Here is a 17,350-nt window from a genome sequence, read left to right on the forward strand (position 1 = left end):
ATCAGTCCACAGTTTTCTGGTTTGGGATCTTTTATGTTAATATCCTCCAAACCATCTACACAAACATGTGTCAGTAAATAATAATAAAAAATTGTTGTTTTTTTTCCTCATTTAAGCATCATAGTTTAAATCTGTTCTGTTAAAATGCAGATGTTTACTGCTAAGGATCAAATCCAGACCAAAGAATCCCCCAGTAATACTTTATTTCATTCAAGTTGACAGAAACCAGCAGATTTATCAGTTCTCTTTAGAACAGTGTCACTGCAGACATTTAAAGGAGCGTTAATACAAATGACAGTAGAAGAAGGCACATTCAGTTTGTCTGTTCACATTAAAACAGCCCTGTACATTCATGCTCTTTAGACTTACGTGTTTAAAGCAAGCATCTCAGATATAAACACGACCTCTCACTCCACATTCTCTGTCTGATGATTCTGATGTTTGAGTGAACGTCTCCTCTGATTGGACAGATGTGATGGACTTATGTATTTCACAGAAGGTAAATACTGTAAACCGATTTTAGAAATGTCTGAGATTATCTACACAAACAGATGTCGACAGTAGCATTCACCCAAATTTTATACATTTTTCAAGCCCACAGACACACAAAGATATCATTGGGATTTTTCAGCTTCAAAAATTCACTAAATCTCTGAACTTGATTGGTTTGGACATTGAAATGGGAAGACTCCAATTTAGCAAATAATATCTGATATTTAAAACTTGAAACTCTGGGTCATTTTCAGATCTAATATAAACTTAAAGTTTAAACTCCAAGACCAGACCAGAGGTAATACATTTCAATAAATCAGTGATTGATAAGTGTAAGAAAAAAAAACAATCAATACCTAGGCTGTAAACCACTTCTTCCCCCTTCTAAAACTACAGAAGATCACAAGGGCCAAACAGGAGAAAGAAATAAGAGGATGATGTATTTTTAAATTAGCACTTCAAGAAAAAAAAGGAAATGTTGAGAATAAAGCTGAAATGTCATTGATAATGTTAATATAAAAAGTCAAGTTAAGAGTCTGTTCAGAATAATGTTGATGGACTATTTCAAGAATACATTTTAAATGTCTTGAACGATGTTGGTTTATTATATAGAGAAAAAAGTTAAAGCATTAAAAAGTCAGTTAAAATGTCATGAAAACTTATAATCTATAATCTTGTTTTAAAAGTTGAAATGTTAAGTTAATCAAATTAAATTTGTTGAGAATAAACTCAAAGTCTTAACAGAAATGTAAAGTTTCAACATTCTTTAATATGCACCTATATTCACCATTTTAACTCTAATTTTTCTCTTGAAACCTTTTGCTCAGCATTTTGATATCAATCTTAACAATTTATGTTAACTTTATGCTTAAGATTTCAGATTTTTGATCAACATTTCAACTTTTGAAATTTTGATTGGAAGCTTTTTTTTAATTTGGACTTTTTGGAATCCACTGCATGGAATTTTCTTCAAACAATTTCAACCTAATGCCCAATTTTATTTTGTTTTCCTTTTTTGTTTGTTTGTTTTTCTTTTTCTGAAAATTTTAACTTGATATTTAAATATTCCTCTCAACATTTTGACTTTATTCAAAGTCCATTTCAAGTTTATTTGTGAGTTTTTTCCGCTCAAAATGTGGGCATTATTTTTTAAAATTCATTTAAAGTAATTACACTCTTATATTTTTAACTTTGATTACAAATTTTGATTTGAGCTTTTTATTGACATTTGGACTTTGGAATTCAAATTTTTAACATTTTAAATTTCTAATTTCCAATTTCTAAAACTTTGTTCAAAATTTTTTTCTTAAAATTAAAATTTCAGATTTATTTACAAAATTGTATTTTAGTTTTTTAGGGAAATCTGAAACATTTATTTGAACTTTGTAAATGAAATTTCAACTTATTTTAGCATTTTCACTTAACTTACAGAATTTTACCAAAGACTGATTCTTAATTTTTTTCCAAGCATTTAATGAAACTAACTACGTTTCATTTTAAGTTTATTATAGATTCAACTTTTTCCACAAAATTTTGACTTTATTTTTAAAATCTTATTTTAATACTATCAATCATTTTTTCCCAATACTTGGATATAACACAAACACTAACGAAAACACCTGATCAGTATTAACTAAAAATACCAAATAATTTAGGAATGCTTATCTGGAGTTTTAGGAGGAAAACTGGAGTGACTCTGGTGTGAAAAACTCGATTTAAGACATGACAAAGACGATATCAGTAAAATAAGCATTAATCAAAATAAAACCTCTTGCAGTCTGCAGACAGACGAAGAGCACCATACTGAGGCCTTTTTAGCTTTAGACTGGTGTAAACATCTCTGGATTTAAAACAAGAGTTACACTGTAAAAATTGAATGCTGCTTCACTGTAAAAATTTGGAATGTTTTAAAAATATCCAACAGGTAACCCAACAGTGAAACAAATACGAATAATAAGCATTTAAAGAGCAGAAAGTCAGGTTTAAATAAATCAGCATTATTTAACAACAACAACAACAACAACAAAAAATCCAGTCTAAGTTAAGAGCGTAAAACACTTCCTGTCCAGAAAAAGCAGTAATAAAAATTAAGCTTTAATCCAGTGTAAACCCAAGATAGCTTAAAAATCATAAAAATAGTAAATCTTCAAGTACAGATATCACCTAGGCCATGTTTGTTGAAGGCCAAGAAGAAAACCTGAAGCCTGGCTCATATTTCTTTTCTCTATTAAAACACAACTTATGCTAAATTATTCAGTAGGTTAGATGAATTGTCAGATTTCTCTGGAGTTTCCTATTTAACCCACCAATATAGCTTCCAAAAATAAAACAAAAAGCAACAAAACTCTCCAAAAGTCTTTAAAAGCTCCTAAAACTATAAATATGAACAAAATAAGACAGCCGAGAAAACAATCCTTTAAATAAAGCACTTCAACAAAATGCAATAAATCTAATAGAAAATTGAAAACCACAAATAAATGGCTCAGTTATCAAATCCACTTGAATGATAATGGAAGGAAATACAAATTTGACTGGAATGATATCAATGGAATGATTGTCTCGTTAAAGTGCAAATCCATGAAATGATAATCCAGGGCATTAATAATCCAGTAAAATACAAAACTATTGACATTAAGAAAAGAAACCAATGAAATTATTATTCAGGGAGTTAACACTCCAATAAAATAGAAACCAATAAAATAAAATAAAAAATAATAATAATCCAGTGAACTCAGTCAAACTATTCAAATATGGAAGGATAATCCAGTAAAATGAGGAGTGATGGACCAGTGAGATGACTAACCAGTGAAATGACGGACCAGTGGAAAAAAAAACCAGTGAACTAAATGAATGACATAATCTGGGATGCCAAGTGGTCATCTCTGTGTGGTAATGCCCATGTATGAATGCTGTCACCCTCAAAGAAGGAGTCCTAGGTTTAGATAAACTTAAATAAAAGCCTGAAAATAAAACTGAATGATGAGATAAATCTGAGTAATGAACAACAATAGAGAATGATTATCCAATGAGATTAAAGTTAGCTGAAACCAACATCTGCTGAGAGGACGAACCAGGGGAGAAAACACTGGAAAAATAGACTTAAATTACAGAAGAGAATTAGGGCCAACATGATTTTTCCAATCTGACATTTAAATCAGAATTATGACTTTGATCTTAGAATTATGACTCTAATCCGAGAATTATGAGTTTAATCTCAGAATTCCATCTCTAATTTCAGAACTCTGACTTTAATCTTAAATTTGTGACACTTATATCAGAATTATGACTATAGTCTCAGAATTACGTCTCTAATCTCAGAATAAAGATTTCAGTCTCAGGATTCTAAAATTAATCCAAGATGTCTGAATGTTATCTCAGGATTCTGGCTTTGATCTCAAAATTCTGACTTTAATGACACATTTCTGACTTAAATCTCAGAATTCCAACTCTAATCCCAGAATTTTGACTTTAATCTCAGAATTCTGTCTTTAATTTTAGAATATTAACCTTAATCTCAGAATTCTGAATTTAATCTGAGAATATCAACTCTTATTTTAGGATTCTGGCTTTAATCATGAAATTCTCACTTTAATTTCAGAATCCTGACTTTTTTTACCCCCAGACCTTGAAACACTTGTCTGAAGAAAATTACTTTTCCTTGTCCCTAATCCTCCTCTCTATCAAATAACTGAAGTTCAGCAGACTAGTGGTTTATTCTGTACGTCCCTAATTCAGAAGCTGCTGTCCTTTAAAGATGGCCGCTCAGGCTCAAACCCAACCTGTGGCTCCTTTCCTACATGTCATTACTCTCTCTCTCTGCCTGATTTCAGACTTTATCCACAGTCTTCTCTAATAATGATTATTATAAGACTAAAAAAGTTAAGTAAATGGAATGATGATCCAGCAAAGTGGCTAATCAGTAGAATAAGGGATATCGGAATTATAATCCAGTGTTATGGACAGCCAAGAGATATTTAAATGTGAAATGTTGATGAGGTGAATACAGCACCTAGAGGAGGTTAGTGATAGCTAACCAGTGAACTGAGTAGACCAGTGGAGTGAAAATCCAGCTAAGATTTTAGGCCAGATTTGTAATTTGGTGAGACAATGAACGTGTCAAACAATATTCCAGTTCAATAAAACAAAACAAAAACTAGTAGAATGAGACAGCAGTGGAACGCTTACCAACATTAGATATAAAAGGAATGATAAAACCAGTGAAAATTTAAACCAGTGAAATGATACAACCTTGAAAAGCAGATTTGTTCTCGTCCATCTTTGTTTTTCTTATCATCTCCATCCTGCAGGATCACTCCTGCTTTAACTTCCTGTTATCTCCATCTCCTCTCTGCTTCTTTCCTCATCTCTCAATCAGCTCCCTGTCTCATCAGTTTGCCATCTAGTCAGCAGTTTTTTTTTCTCCTTCAGGCGATGGATGAGACTCTGCAGGTTGAAGGACAATTTTATGTAGCTAAGTTTAAAGTGACAAATCCAAACTTGAACCAGAAGTCAGTAATCATAACCCAACCTAAAAGTGACTAATCCAAACCTAAACTGAAAATGACTCATCTTAACTAATCATAACCTAAACTTAAAGTGATTAATCATAACCTGAATTTTGTCCTAAACTAAACTGATAGACTCATCCTAACCCTGATGATCATTTAAACTGGTTTTCTTACCTGCTGTGCGTCTCTCTGATTGGCTGCAGCACTAACACCTTACACTCTCTCTTTGCGATCTTATCCACGCGGAGGGCGGCGTGCCCAGGGTGGATGAGGACAGTTCGAGTTGATGGAGACCCCACAGGAGGCATGACGGCCCGGTGGTCCATCACACTGCCTGACCTGCAGACAGCAGAGACACAGGATCACCAGAGGCTGTAGAAACGTGTTAAATAATCAAGTAAACATTGGAGGACAGTGAAGGCACCATGGTGATAATCATACCGGACGTGGTGAGTCCTGGTCGGAGGCTGATGAGAGAAACTCTGAGAGCGGCCCAGGCTGTGTCCATCCTGTAGCTCAGAGATGGCTCGGCTCGATGACGGCGATGAAGATGGAGGCTGTTTGAGTGGTGATGGGGGCTCTATGGGAGGAGACGAGGTAAACTGGAGCTTCAGCTTCATGTTCTGACTCAGCTGTGGAAGAAACACAAGGAAAAAACAACAGAGGAGAAGGAGTTAAAGAACAGGGGTTTCCTTTGGAGTTTTCATTTCAGTTTCATTATTAGAAAGCAAATAGACCAACAATCTTTCCCTTTAGTTGACTGCCCATCCACTTTTACCAAAGTTGCCAACTGTGGCCTACAAAAAAGGCCTACAAGCGAAAGGGCCCCCAGCTTCACAAATATTCTGTCCTCTTCTTTAAAGATGTCCTCTTTTAAAGCCTTGAGGCTTTATAGGATGACATCATCAAAGCTTTTTAAACCCTCCATCCAGTACCCTACTAAGTTTAAGCTAAGATAGTATATTAGAGTGTCTTTAAAAAGCATTCTTATGATAACATGAGGGAGAGAAGAAGAAGAATGCAAAAAGGAACTAAAGTAAGGAAACAAGTAGAAGGAAAAGAAATGAATAAAGGATGAATGGAAGAAAGAAATCAAGAAAGGAATCAAGAATGTAAAGACTGAAGGAAGGATGAATGGAAGAAGGGAAGGAATGAAAGAGGGATGAATGGAAGAAAGGAATCAAGAAAGGAATCAAGAATGTAAAGACTGAAGGAAGGATGAATGCAAGAAGGGAAGGAATGAAAGAGGGATGAATGGAAGAAAGGAATCAAGAATGTAAAGATGGAAGGAAGGATAAGTGGAAGAAAGGAATGAAGGAAGGCAATAAGAATGTAAAGAAGGAAGGATGGATGGAAGAAAGGAATGAAGGAAGGCGTGAAGAATGTAAAGGAAGGATGGATGAAAGGAAGGAAGGAAGGATGGACAGAAGGAAGGAATGAAGGAAGGATGGATAGTAGTAAGGAATGAAGGAAGGTAGAAGGGATGGGGAAGGAATGAAGGATGGATGGAAGGAAAGAAGAACAAAATGGAAAGGAAGAAATGAAGGAAAGAATAAGGGAAGGAATAAAGGCATGGAAGGAAGAATGGATGAAGTAATGGAAGGAATGAAGACAAAAAGAAGAAAGGAAGGAATGGAGGAAGGAAGAAGGGAAGTAAAAAGTAAAGGAAGGAATAAATAATGGAATGAAGAATGAATGGATGGAAGGGAGGAAGGAAGGAAAAAAGAAAGACAGGAAGGAATGAAGGAAGGACAGAAGGAATTATGGAAGGAATAAAAGAAGGAAGGAAAAAGGAAAACAATGAAAGGAAAAAAAATAGAAATTAGTGAATGAACGAAAGAAAGAAACAAAACAAAGAAAGACAGAATTGAAATTGCTCTGTACGTGCTCTTATTATTTTTCATTTAAAGAATATCTAAACAGAATCAACAGACTTTATCTATGGAAAAGTGAGAGGATGTTTCAATTTGGTAACCCGTAGAGCCAGTTATTCTTATTTTTCATTTAAAGAATATTTAAACAGAATCATAAAGACTTTAGCTTTGAGAGGACATCCTGGTCGATACCTCGTAAAGTCCAGCGTGAAGGATCTGGAAGGCCACACTGAAGGAAAGGGCAGAGCCTTTTCTACATCGTCCCAGGTGATTTAAAGGAGACTGACAGACCACAGAGATCGACCCTGAGTCCTTCTGATCCCCTTTATGAGCTGAAACAGAAAACAATGAGCATATGAAGGTAATGTAATGTTTTAGTAATTCTCTGTAGCTGCAGATCTCTGCCCCTTTAAGCAGCTGGTAAAATGATTTAAGTTCATACCAGACATTTTCAAACACTATTTCATTTCATTGTACTGTACTTTGATATTTCATCATCTCTGCTTTCAGCCTGACACTCCCTACAAACAACTATCTAATATCTACTGGATATTTTAACGCTGACTTCACTGAATAGTTTACATCTGGATCATGGTAACAGCTGGACCAGGGCGGCTGACGTTAACTCAGAACAGCACAGACACTCCCTGAGTATGATGGATATCACACCCCTGGGTCTTTGCTCCATTAATCCACCAGGGTTTGAGATATGGAGGAGGGTACATTCATCTCTCTCCTGTTTTTCAAAATACAGCTCTGTAATAATGTGGAATGAAATCAGAAATATTTCACTGAGATTCAGAGAAATCCAGCCTGTTTGATACATGTACATTCAAAGCCAAGAAGGTAAAAATATTACAGTATTTCTTCCCTACTTGCAGAAATTCAGCCCAAACTTAATTAATGATGAACCGTTTACAATAGAGGACCACGGCTACTAAAAATATTTTGGAGATACAATTTTTTTCAATTCTTGGATAGACTTAAGAATTAAGGCTTAATCTCAAAACTCTGGCTTTGATCTCAGAATTCTTACTTTAATTTCAGATGTCTGACTAAAATCTCAAATTTTCTGGCTGTAATCTTAGAATTCCAATTTTAATCTCAAAAGCCTGATTTTAATCTCAGCATTCTGACATTAATCTCAGAATTCAGACTTTAATCTCAGAGTTCTGACTTTAATTTTAGAATTCTGACTTTAATCTCAGAAATCTGACTTTAATCTCAGAATTCTGATTTTAATCTCAGAGTTCTGACTTTAATCTCAGAATTCTGACTTTAATTTTATAATCCTGACTTTAATCTCAGAATTCTGACTTTAATATTAGAATTCTGACTTTAATCTCAGAGTTCTGACTTTAATCTCAGAATTCTGATTTTAATCTCAGAGTTCTGACTTTAATCTCAGAATTCTGACTTTAATTTTATAATCCTGACTTTAATCTCAGAATTCTGACTTTAATTTCAGATGTCTGACTTTAATCTCAGAGTTCTGACTTTAATCTCAGAATTCTGACTTTAATCTCAGAATTTGGATTTTAATCTCAGAATTTGGATTTTAATCTCAGAGTTCTGACTTTAATCTCAGAATTCTGACTTTAATTTTATAATCCTGACTTGAATCTCAGAATTCTGACTTTAATCTCAGAATTCTGATTTTAATCTTATAATCCTGACTTTAATCTCAGAATCCTGACTTTAATCTCAGAATTCTGACTTTAATCTCAGAATCCTGACTTTAATCTTTGAATCCTGACTTGAATTCCAGAAATCTTGCTTTAATCTCATTATTCTGGCTTTAATATCAGATTTCTGAGTTTTTAAAGACAGAATTTCTCTAAGTCAGAATTTAAATCCCAAATTCAGACTTGGAAAATCCTCAGAATTAGATAAACATTTGCTTTCCAAAACCATGTTTTTACTGTCCCTAATCCTCTTCTTTAACTTTTAATCTCAATAACTGTACAAAGGGGCTTGTGAATGCCAGGTCCAGAGGCAGCCTGTATTTTGGTTGTCTGTACATCTAGACCACTCATGTGAGCGTGACGTCCCTAGATCACTGTGAGGTATTTTCTTTAAACTTTGCATTAATGCCCATTCTTCTTCTTTAGTGGTTTTTCAATGCAGTTGGCATTCTAAATGTTGAATTATTGACTACTCCTAGACTGAAAGTATGCATGCATTCTTTTTCCTACACATTTTTGCACAGTGTGCAAAATGTGATCATTCTCACCCGTTGAGTTCCAGACCAGACGGACAGACAGGAAGTCCTGTAGGTCGTTGAGCAGGGTGTATTTAACCCAGAACAGCTCTAAAGGTCTGACCGCTCTGGGACAGGAAGCTGTCATCACCAGACGAGGGCGATCCAGACGGATACTTGGCAGTGAGTAACAACTGGAGATAAATCTGAAGAGAAAGAGAATATTGCAGTAATTTCCCTTAAATTTGGGATGCCTGATCACATTTTCCTTTGTTTGTTTGGTTTGTTAATCCAAGAATAAGCGTTTAGAACATCTCAATAATAAAACCTATGAACTGAAAGAATCTTTGAAAAGTCATAAACCATTTCTGCTGCTTTCAATCTCCTCACTACTGAAGGTTTTGATCAGATTTAATTGAGGCATTAGAGACTAAAACAGCATGATCTGATGGTACATCCATCTCGCATGCAGTTTAAAAATCAAATTAATGAAAATATTGGTTCTGACATGACAATATTAACAGCTGCATGGAGAAAAGGTTTGATGTGGATGTTAATTTTACTGTTTCTATCTGTTCTCGCTATAACGTACATAAAGTTAAAAAGTAATCTGCCTAACTCAGTTTAATCTTAACACATTATTTAGACATCAATCTACAATCTCTCCACCTGCAGCAGTCAGGTCAAAGATTGTTTAAACATTGACCACAGGTGTAATATTTACCTGGTGTAGGGCAGAGCTGGGGGGTACCACTGTAACACAGCCACCAACGGGACTTCCAGACCCTGCGTAGATAAATACAACAGATACGGGACACATAGTTAGGTTAATGTTTCATATGATTTCTAAAGAGAATGCTGAGTCAGCATTAACAGGTCTTATGGACATTTTTTTTTCTTCTGCTCACTTTTTGGCTCGCTTCCTTGTCAACAAAATTCAACTGATTCAAACCATTCAAATGTCAAAATATTCAGTAAAACTAGGATGTCATTGGTATGACTTTTCTAAGACATACCATTCAACCTTTCAGAGATATTTAGCAATTTCCGAAAAGTTAGGACTGTCAATACTGAGAGGATCAAAGGATTTCACTGGTGAAGTTAAACAGCCATAGTTTGGTACCCCACCCCTAATCCTGACATTTTATTTACTGCTGGCCTCTGTAAACTGTAACCATGGGAAGGTTTTCTGATTGGTACAGTGATTTTCTTTGACACTGATAAAGACAGGAGACTAACTGATGGTGTGAATACAGCAGACATCATGTCCTCTCACCTCACTGGAATCTTCTTCTTCTGTGTTTTGTAGCTGAAGCTGGAACAGGAAGTTCTGCTCCTCCAGGGCGCTGAGCATGCTGGGCAAACGTGATGATTCGCTGTCCATTCGACAGAACGAAGCCATGGAGACCTCAGCTGATTGGTGGCTGCAGAGGGACAAAGGAAATATTGGTGAGGAGACTTTGAAGGCATTAGACACTGTGTCTAGTGTCAGCGTTTGAGTCTCACCAGACGTTGTCAACTATGAGGACTGAACCATCAGGCATCATGGGGAGGTAGGATGAGTTGTAGTTTGGAAGAATCTTCATGTCTCTGAGACAAACTGCATCCTGGGAACTGCAGTTCAACACTGAGGAGATGGAAGAGGATTTATCAGCTGCTTTTAAGAAGGGGTGAAGATTTTAAGGGTTATGTCTGTGGTCTACCACGTTTTTAAAACCAGTTTAGACCTGGAGGTCATCTGGTATGTAGTCATCCTTTATTTTGAAACGTTAGGACCGTCTATTCATAGATCTGTGTGTATTTGTGTAAATGTTTTGTGTAGACTGGGCACTCAGGTTCACCTTTGAGGACTGTGAGGTGTTTCCCTGAAACGCTGATCTGCTGACACTGAACACTGGGAGGAGGAAGAACATTCAGGAAGGTGCTGACTGAAATGAAAAACACAACAGTAAGAAAGACGTTAAACCAGGAACTTAAAATCCAAAAACAGAGTCAAATTAAAGGTCTGGTATGCAGGGCAGTCCATAAGGGGGGATAAAGGGGAGAGGTTTCTGGGTCCCAGCCAAATTATGCTGTAGTACAATGAAGCCTTTTTCACAATGTAAAAAAAAAAAAAATGGGTAAAAAAGGGACATAAACGTGTGAACAAACTTGAACGTTGGTTAAATTTGGCAAAAAGTGGTTAAAAGACGAAAGTGGAAAAAAGTGGCAAAGGTGTAACCTTGCAAGACAGATGGATACACCCATTTCCGTGTTTCTCACTTGTGAATCCATCTTGCAAAGTTCCCGTCTGAAATGTTTGGGCCCGGTTAGAAAGTGACAGGACCAATCAGCGATGAGGGGCCCTTTAGGGTGCGGTGGAGTCGTGACATAAGCAAGCAGGAAGACATTAGCATGGATGCTGCTAAAGCACCAGTTTTATCAGAACTTGACGATATTTCTTCGTTAAAAGAAGAACAAAGAACAGCAGTGAGTTGTTTTCTTCTCAAAAATGACAAAAGTCGTGTACTGACATGTCTACAGTCGCAAGGTTCACTTTATTCAGTCCTTATGGAGTTTACTCCTTCGGTAGGGGCATAGCTTGGTAGCGGCTACATCACGTGTTTTGTTGCTCTTATTGGCCCGTAAAGATGTGACGGACAGAACATTCATCCAATCACGCTCCGAGTTTTTGTCAAAGCCTCTGCTCTTTCCCAAACGCTTGATATGAGAGGTTTTTCTGATGGATGTGTGAAACAAATTTATCTGGCGTGTCAGCTTCGCAAAGAAGGGCAAAAAGCAGCAAAACAGGGTCTAAAGTGGCAAAGGGACACAAAGTGGTAAAGAGGGGTTAAAAGGTAGCACAAATAAATAATTTTAACATGAGAACCCAGCAACAGTTTAATAAACGTTTTACTTCAAAAATAAAGTAACTGTTAGCCAGGATGCTAGCACTAAAGCTACCAATCCAACACACATGCAATGTTATAATCAATAAATCACAACTGGGGAGGACCCATTCTCTGGGTTTGTCAGAGGCCCTGTCAGTTCTGTGGGCCATCACACTGGCATGTTGTGAGTCATTGTATTGAGGCTGATTTTGTTGAAGACACTCAGTAAGGGGTAATGATGGTCAAGCTTTGAAACAGCACTATTGCAGAAACTCTCTGTGAAATGACCACCCTGTGGGCCTTACCCTGGGCCTTGAAAGAGCTCTGGTCTCGTCTGAAGGTCTGTGTTGGACTGCGGAGCTGCAGGAGAGTCAGGTATCCGTGCTCCCTCACTTCCACCTCGTCTTCATCCTGCTTCCACACCGTCACCACCACCTGAACACAAAGAAGAGGAGAAAAGGTCAGTCTGACATATGAGGCACCATAGGATTATGGGTAATGTAGTGCTGTTGACTAAGGTAGTGAAAAAACATGATTTTTAGATAATCAAATCTAAAAAGCAGCAATGCTAACATGTTTTCCACACCAATAAAGCTCAATGAATTGAAATTATCAGTACAGATTTATACCCAAGAGGACAAAAAATAAAATGTAAAAACAAAATCAAAACAGCAGAAAGTAAAAAGGGTAAAGCTACAGTGTACATCAGTCTCTAACTCAGTTTTTCCCCTTAAGAAGAACACATTTCTGGTTGTTTTGAGTTTTATTTTCTTATTTTTGCTGTCTCATATACACATTTAGACCCATTTATTAAATTACAGACTTATTAAATTATAGTATATGATTTTAATATGTTGGTGTATGACTGTATGACCTTTGCTTTGACAGTGTTGACAGGAAGTTTGTCCAGACAAACAGTGAGACAGAAGACAGCCTGATCATCCAAAACCAGAGCGGCCTGTAGGAGACATAAAGAGAAGTTAGAGAGCGACATGTGACGACTAAATATGAGAAACTAACAAGGGGTGGAAGGTAACCCATTGTATTTATGGTACTTTTTAGTGTATTTATACCTGTTGAGTAGTTGTTAAAATCAATAGTTTCACTTTTACGTCAGTTTCCTCTTAAGGAAGTACTATACTTCACTGTATTTACAAAGCTTCTTCTTCTTTCTGGTTTTCATAACACAGAGGCTCAACAGTTAGCCCTAAAGGAGCTCTAAATCATATTTTATCTCACATTTGTCTGGCCTTTTAGCCTGGAGCTCTCAGCCCTGCACCAGCATGTTTAACAGCCAATGTGGTTGATTCTTAGCACATGCTGCAGTTATGTCAACTGCCTTTTTCTTTCTGGAAATGTTGGAGGTCCTCCTCACTGTCTGCAGAGAGGTGGGCTGACACGTGGAGACATGAGCAGGTTTACAGTCCTGAGAATCTGAACGTTTAGTCAAGTCTGGACTAATCTGAGGCACTGAGAAGGCGCAAGAGGCAGAGGAGAGTCTGCAGCTGTTTGTCTCTGGGAAACTGATAATACAAAAGGGCTGCTGTGTTAGGACTAAAATCAGGATCATTTAGGTTGATGCAGAGATCAGGATTACTAAACAAGATTTGAACACTATGGCAAACGAGTAAAAAAGAACTACCAAGGGTGATTAGAGGCACTAAAAAAATGTGAGAAGCAAATTTTTTTCCAAAATCAAAAGTTAAAGTCCTTACTGAGATTTGAGTCAGAAATTTAACTTCTTTTTTGCAGAATTCTGACTTTGATCTCAGAATTCTGACTTTAATCTCATATTCTGACTTTGATCCTGGAATTTTGGCTTTGATCTCAGAATTTCAAAAATTTTTCAGAAATCTGACTTTGATCTCAGAATTCTGACTTTAACCTCAGATTCTGACTTTGATCTCAGAATTTTGGCCTTGGGTTCAGAATCTTGGCTTTAATCTCAGATTTCCAAATATTTTTTAGAATTCTGACTGAGATCTCACAATTCTGACTTTGATATTACAATTCTGACTTTGATATTAAACTTCTGACTTTGCTCTCAGAGTTCTGACTTTGATCTCAGGATTCTGACTTTGATCAGGGAATTGTGACTTCAAGATCAGAATTCTGTCTTTGATAACAGAATTCTGACTTTGATATCGGAATTCTGACTTTGATATTAGAGTTCTGACTTCATCATCTCCATCTCACCTTCACTGGTTCCTTCCCACCCTGTCGCCTGTCTCTTCCTGCATTACTCTGTGTCAGCAGCGGTCTGCAGTTGATGAATGCCTGACCTCTGTCCTCCCTCTCCTCCTCCACCTCCTCCTCTTCATCCTCGCTGCAGCTTGACGCCTGGATCTCCGGCTCAAGCTCATCGCCTCTCTGCTGTTGGGTCTCAGCAGCACAAATGCTCGCCAGAGCAGACAGAGAGCCCGCCAAGTCTCTCCAGGAGGGGGCACCAGAGCCATCATCCTTCACAACTGTGTCCTGGACAGAAGAGAAGTATTTAAACCAGAGTTATAAACTTTATTATGATTTTAGCAAATGGGTGGGACATGTGTTTTTTAGATAACTTAAAGGGAAGCTCCTGCACACTGTTTAAATCACACAAATGAGGCTGCAGTTGATGAGTGAGATCATTTCACAGCTGAGCATCAAAGGTTGTCCTGTTCTGAAGGCTCCTCTAAGTAAAGCCCTCTTACCCCCTACAACACAGCATCCATCTGATGAATCCTCCATAGTCCAACACCCCAAAATTCACTGAGGGCCAGTTTTTCCTCTTTTTTGGTAAACATCCCTTTTAACCAAAGCCTCAAATTAGACTTATTAAGTGGCTTACAGCACAAATAACAGACTTACAGACTTTGCATGCATTAATAAAAGACAAAATATGAATAAAATGATGAATAAAGGTTTAAATACTGAGCGAAAGAAAGTCTTATCATTAAATGATAAATTCATTTATTCATTTATATATGTACGCTAGACCTAAAAATTTAGTCCTTAAAACATACTTAAAAGTTTAAATGAAGGTGGATGAACAAAGAAAAAGACTTCAGCTGACAGAGTGACAAAAAAACTCAATGAACTTATTCATATTTATAGCCAATAAAGGTCGACAATATTGGCCAATATATAAAGCTGAAATAGGCCAATACTAACATAAGAAATAGATCAATAAATACAGTCAATATAGGCCAAAAATTAAAGACGATATGCCTTTATTTACACCTTATGTTGAACAATGTTAATTGCTGGTATAGGCTGATATTTACAACTGATTTAGAATAATAACTACAGTTAACATAGGCTGATATTTACAGCTGATAAAGACTGATAATTACAGCTAATTTAGGCTGATATTTACAGCTGATATAGACTGATAATTACAGCTAATTTAGGCTGATACAGCTGATAAAGACTGATAATTACAGCTAATTTAGGCTGATATTTACAGCAGATAAGGACCGATAATTACGGCTAATTTAGGCTGATATTTACAGCTGATATAGACTGATAATTACAGCTAATTTAGGCTGATATTTACAGCAGATATAGACTGATAATTACAGCTAATTTAGGCTGATATTTACAGCTGATAAAGACTGATAATTACAGCTAATTTAGGCTGATATTTACAGCTGATATAGACCGATAATTACAGCTAATTTAGGCTGATATTTACAGCAGATATAGACTGATAATTACAGCTAATTTAGGCTGATATTTACAGCTGATATAGACTGATAATTACAGCTAATTTAGGCTGATATTTACAGCTGATATAGACTGATAATTACAGCTAATTTAGGCTGATATTTACAGCAGATATAGACTGATAATTACAGCTAATTTAGGCTGATATTTACAGCTGATATAGACTGATAATTACAGCTAATTTAGGCTGATATTTACAGCTGATATAGACTGATAATTACAGCTAATTTAGGCTGATATTTACAGCTGATATAGACTGATAATTACAGCTAATTTAGGCTGATATTTACAGCTGATATAGGCCAATATTTACAATAGATATATGTCAATATAATGATGTTAAACACATGTCAGAAATGTTTTGTCTGACCTACCAATCATTTTCATCGTCAATAAGACTTTACCTGCTGATAATGCAATCACTTTGATTAAATAGTGTGTAGCTAAAATAATCCCATCAATCATGTTTCCTTGATTATTGGCAGGCCAATGATATGATCTGTGTTGACAGTCAGTGACTTGTGCTGTGCAGTTTTTATTTTGTGGAACTGCTTGGTTTTGATTTCACTGATGATGTTGATACCTGTAATTTAGCCTTATTTTGATTTATTTAACTATCCTTATTTATTCCCTATGACTGTCACTGATAATAGCAGACTTTAAAGCCTCGCTATAATACAAATGAAAATATAACTTTATCAATATACGTTTTAATACCACAACAACAAAAATATAAATGTTGTACTACCATTATTTAGCAATTTCTTATATGCAATCGTGAACACTGACTTAACTGCAACATTACGCTGGCATGGTTGAAAAGTTGTCAACATTTTAGAGCAAATTAGACAGTTTTTAGTATCTCCTCCCCTGTCTTCTGAAATAGCTGTTGTTTTTGAAGCCTATTTACCTTCTGTTATCATCCATTATTTTAAATACCGTGTTTATAACCGCGATATTTTAATTTGAAACCTAAAATATTGAAGTATGGTCACTTTGACAGCTTTACCTTGAACCTCAGCACTAGTGTCACCTGGACAGTCTCTCCCAGGTAAACCTGCCTCCTCTTCTGTACAGATGACAACTCTGATAGATCCGGTAAATCCGAGACAGGACTGGCGGGAAAAGTGATGAAATATTCACAGCTGGACTCCATTATCAAAATAAAATCGACATTAATGTAAACAAACAAGAGCCGGTACAGACGCGGATAGCTCGGAATCGGTAAAATCCCCGGATGTTGGTCAGTCTTTTTACAGGTAAAGCTGTCTAGAACATTCTGGTGTCATTATTTTAACAGGAATCACTGTTAAAGTTGAATTTAAGTGATTATAAGATAACATCGCTGCTCTACTTCCGCTAGCTATACAAACAACAGGGTGGCTAATCGAGTCAGAGCTGATGTCAGACAGTACTAGTCAATCCTCAGACACGCAGACCACGGAACATTTTAGCTCCGGTAAATCCAGTCAGTCTATACCTGACTAAGGTAATGGGATAAGGTAATAGTTTCACTAATAACCCAGGTAAAGTTCCGATTTAAAGACGACAAGACAGCCTTAAAGGCATACTGTTAGAGGATAATCCATGCCGGATACTGAGCTTTATCCAGACCGCACTAATCAATCATAGAGCCACATCACCATGTTGGGACTTCCCAGTGGTTTAAGGGCAGGGATGCCCGATTTCTCTTTTATTTTT

The 17,350-nt window shown here is 36.4% G+C and overlaps 1 protein-coding gene across 2 annotated transcripts; it reads right to left on the reverse strand.

The window, feature by feature from the left end:
• Window positions 1-1,766: 1,766 nt before the first annotated feature.
• trappc14 (trafficking protein particle complex subunit 14) lies at window positions 1,767-17,041 on the reverse strand. 2 transcript variants are annotated; one of them, XM_041778714.1, is made up of 13 exons: window positions 16,659-17,041; window positions 14,141-14,419; window positions 12,819-12,902; window positions 12,250-12,379; window positions 10,916-11,002; window positions 10,581-10,701; window positions 10,351-10,498; window positions 9,799-9,860; window positions 9,108-9,280; window positions 7,067-7,206; window positions 5,442-5,632; window positions 5,175-5,339; window positions 1,767-4,935 (listed from the first exon to the last, which is right to left on the reverse strand). In XM_041778714.1, the coding sequence occupies exons 1-13, from the start codon at window positions 16,803-16,805 to the stop codon at window positions 4,917-4,919; spliced, it is 1,746 nt and encodes a 581-aa protein (XP_041634648.1). In that variant the 5' UTR covers window positions 16,806-17,041; the 3' UTR covers window positions 1,767-4,916. The 2 variants fall into 2 exon arrangements, with proteins under 2 accessions (XP_041634648.1, XP_041634649.1); XM_041778715.1 differs by lacking the exon at window positions 1,767-4,935 and having other exon boundaries at window positions 5,171-5,339.
• Between the last annotated feature and the right edge of the window lie 309 nt (window positions 17,042-17,350).

This window comes from Cheilinus undulatus, linkage group 22, assembly GCF_018320785.1.
Source record: "Cheilinus undulatus linkage group 22, ASM1832078v1, whole genome shotgun sequence".
NCBI classification, from domain to species: Eukaryota; Metazoa; Chordata; class Actinopteri; order Labriformes; family Labridae; genus Cheilinus; species Cheilinus undulatus.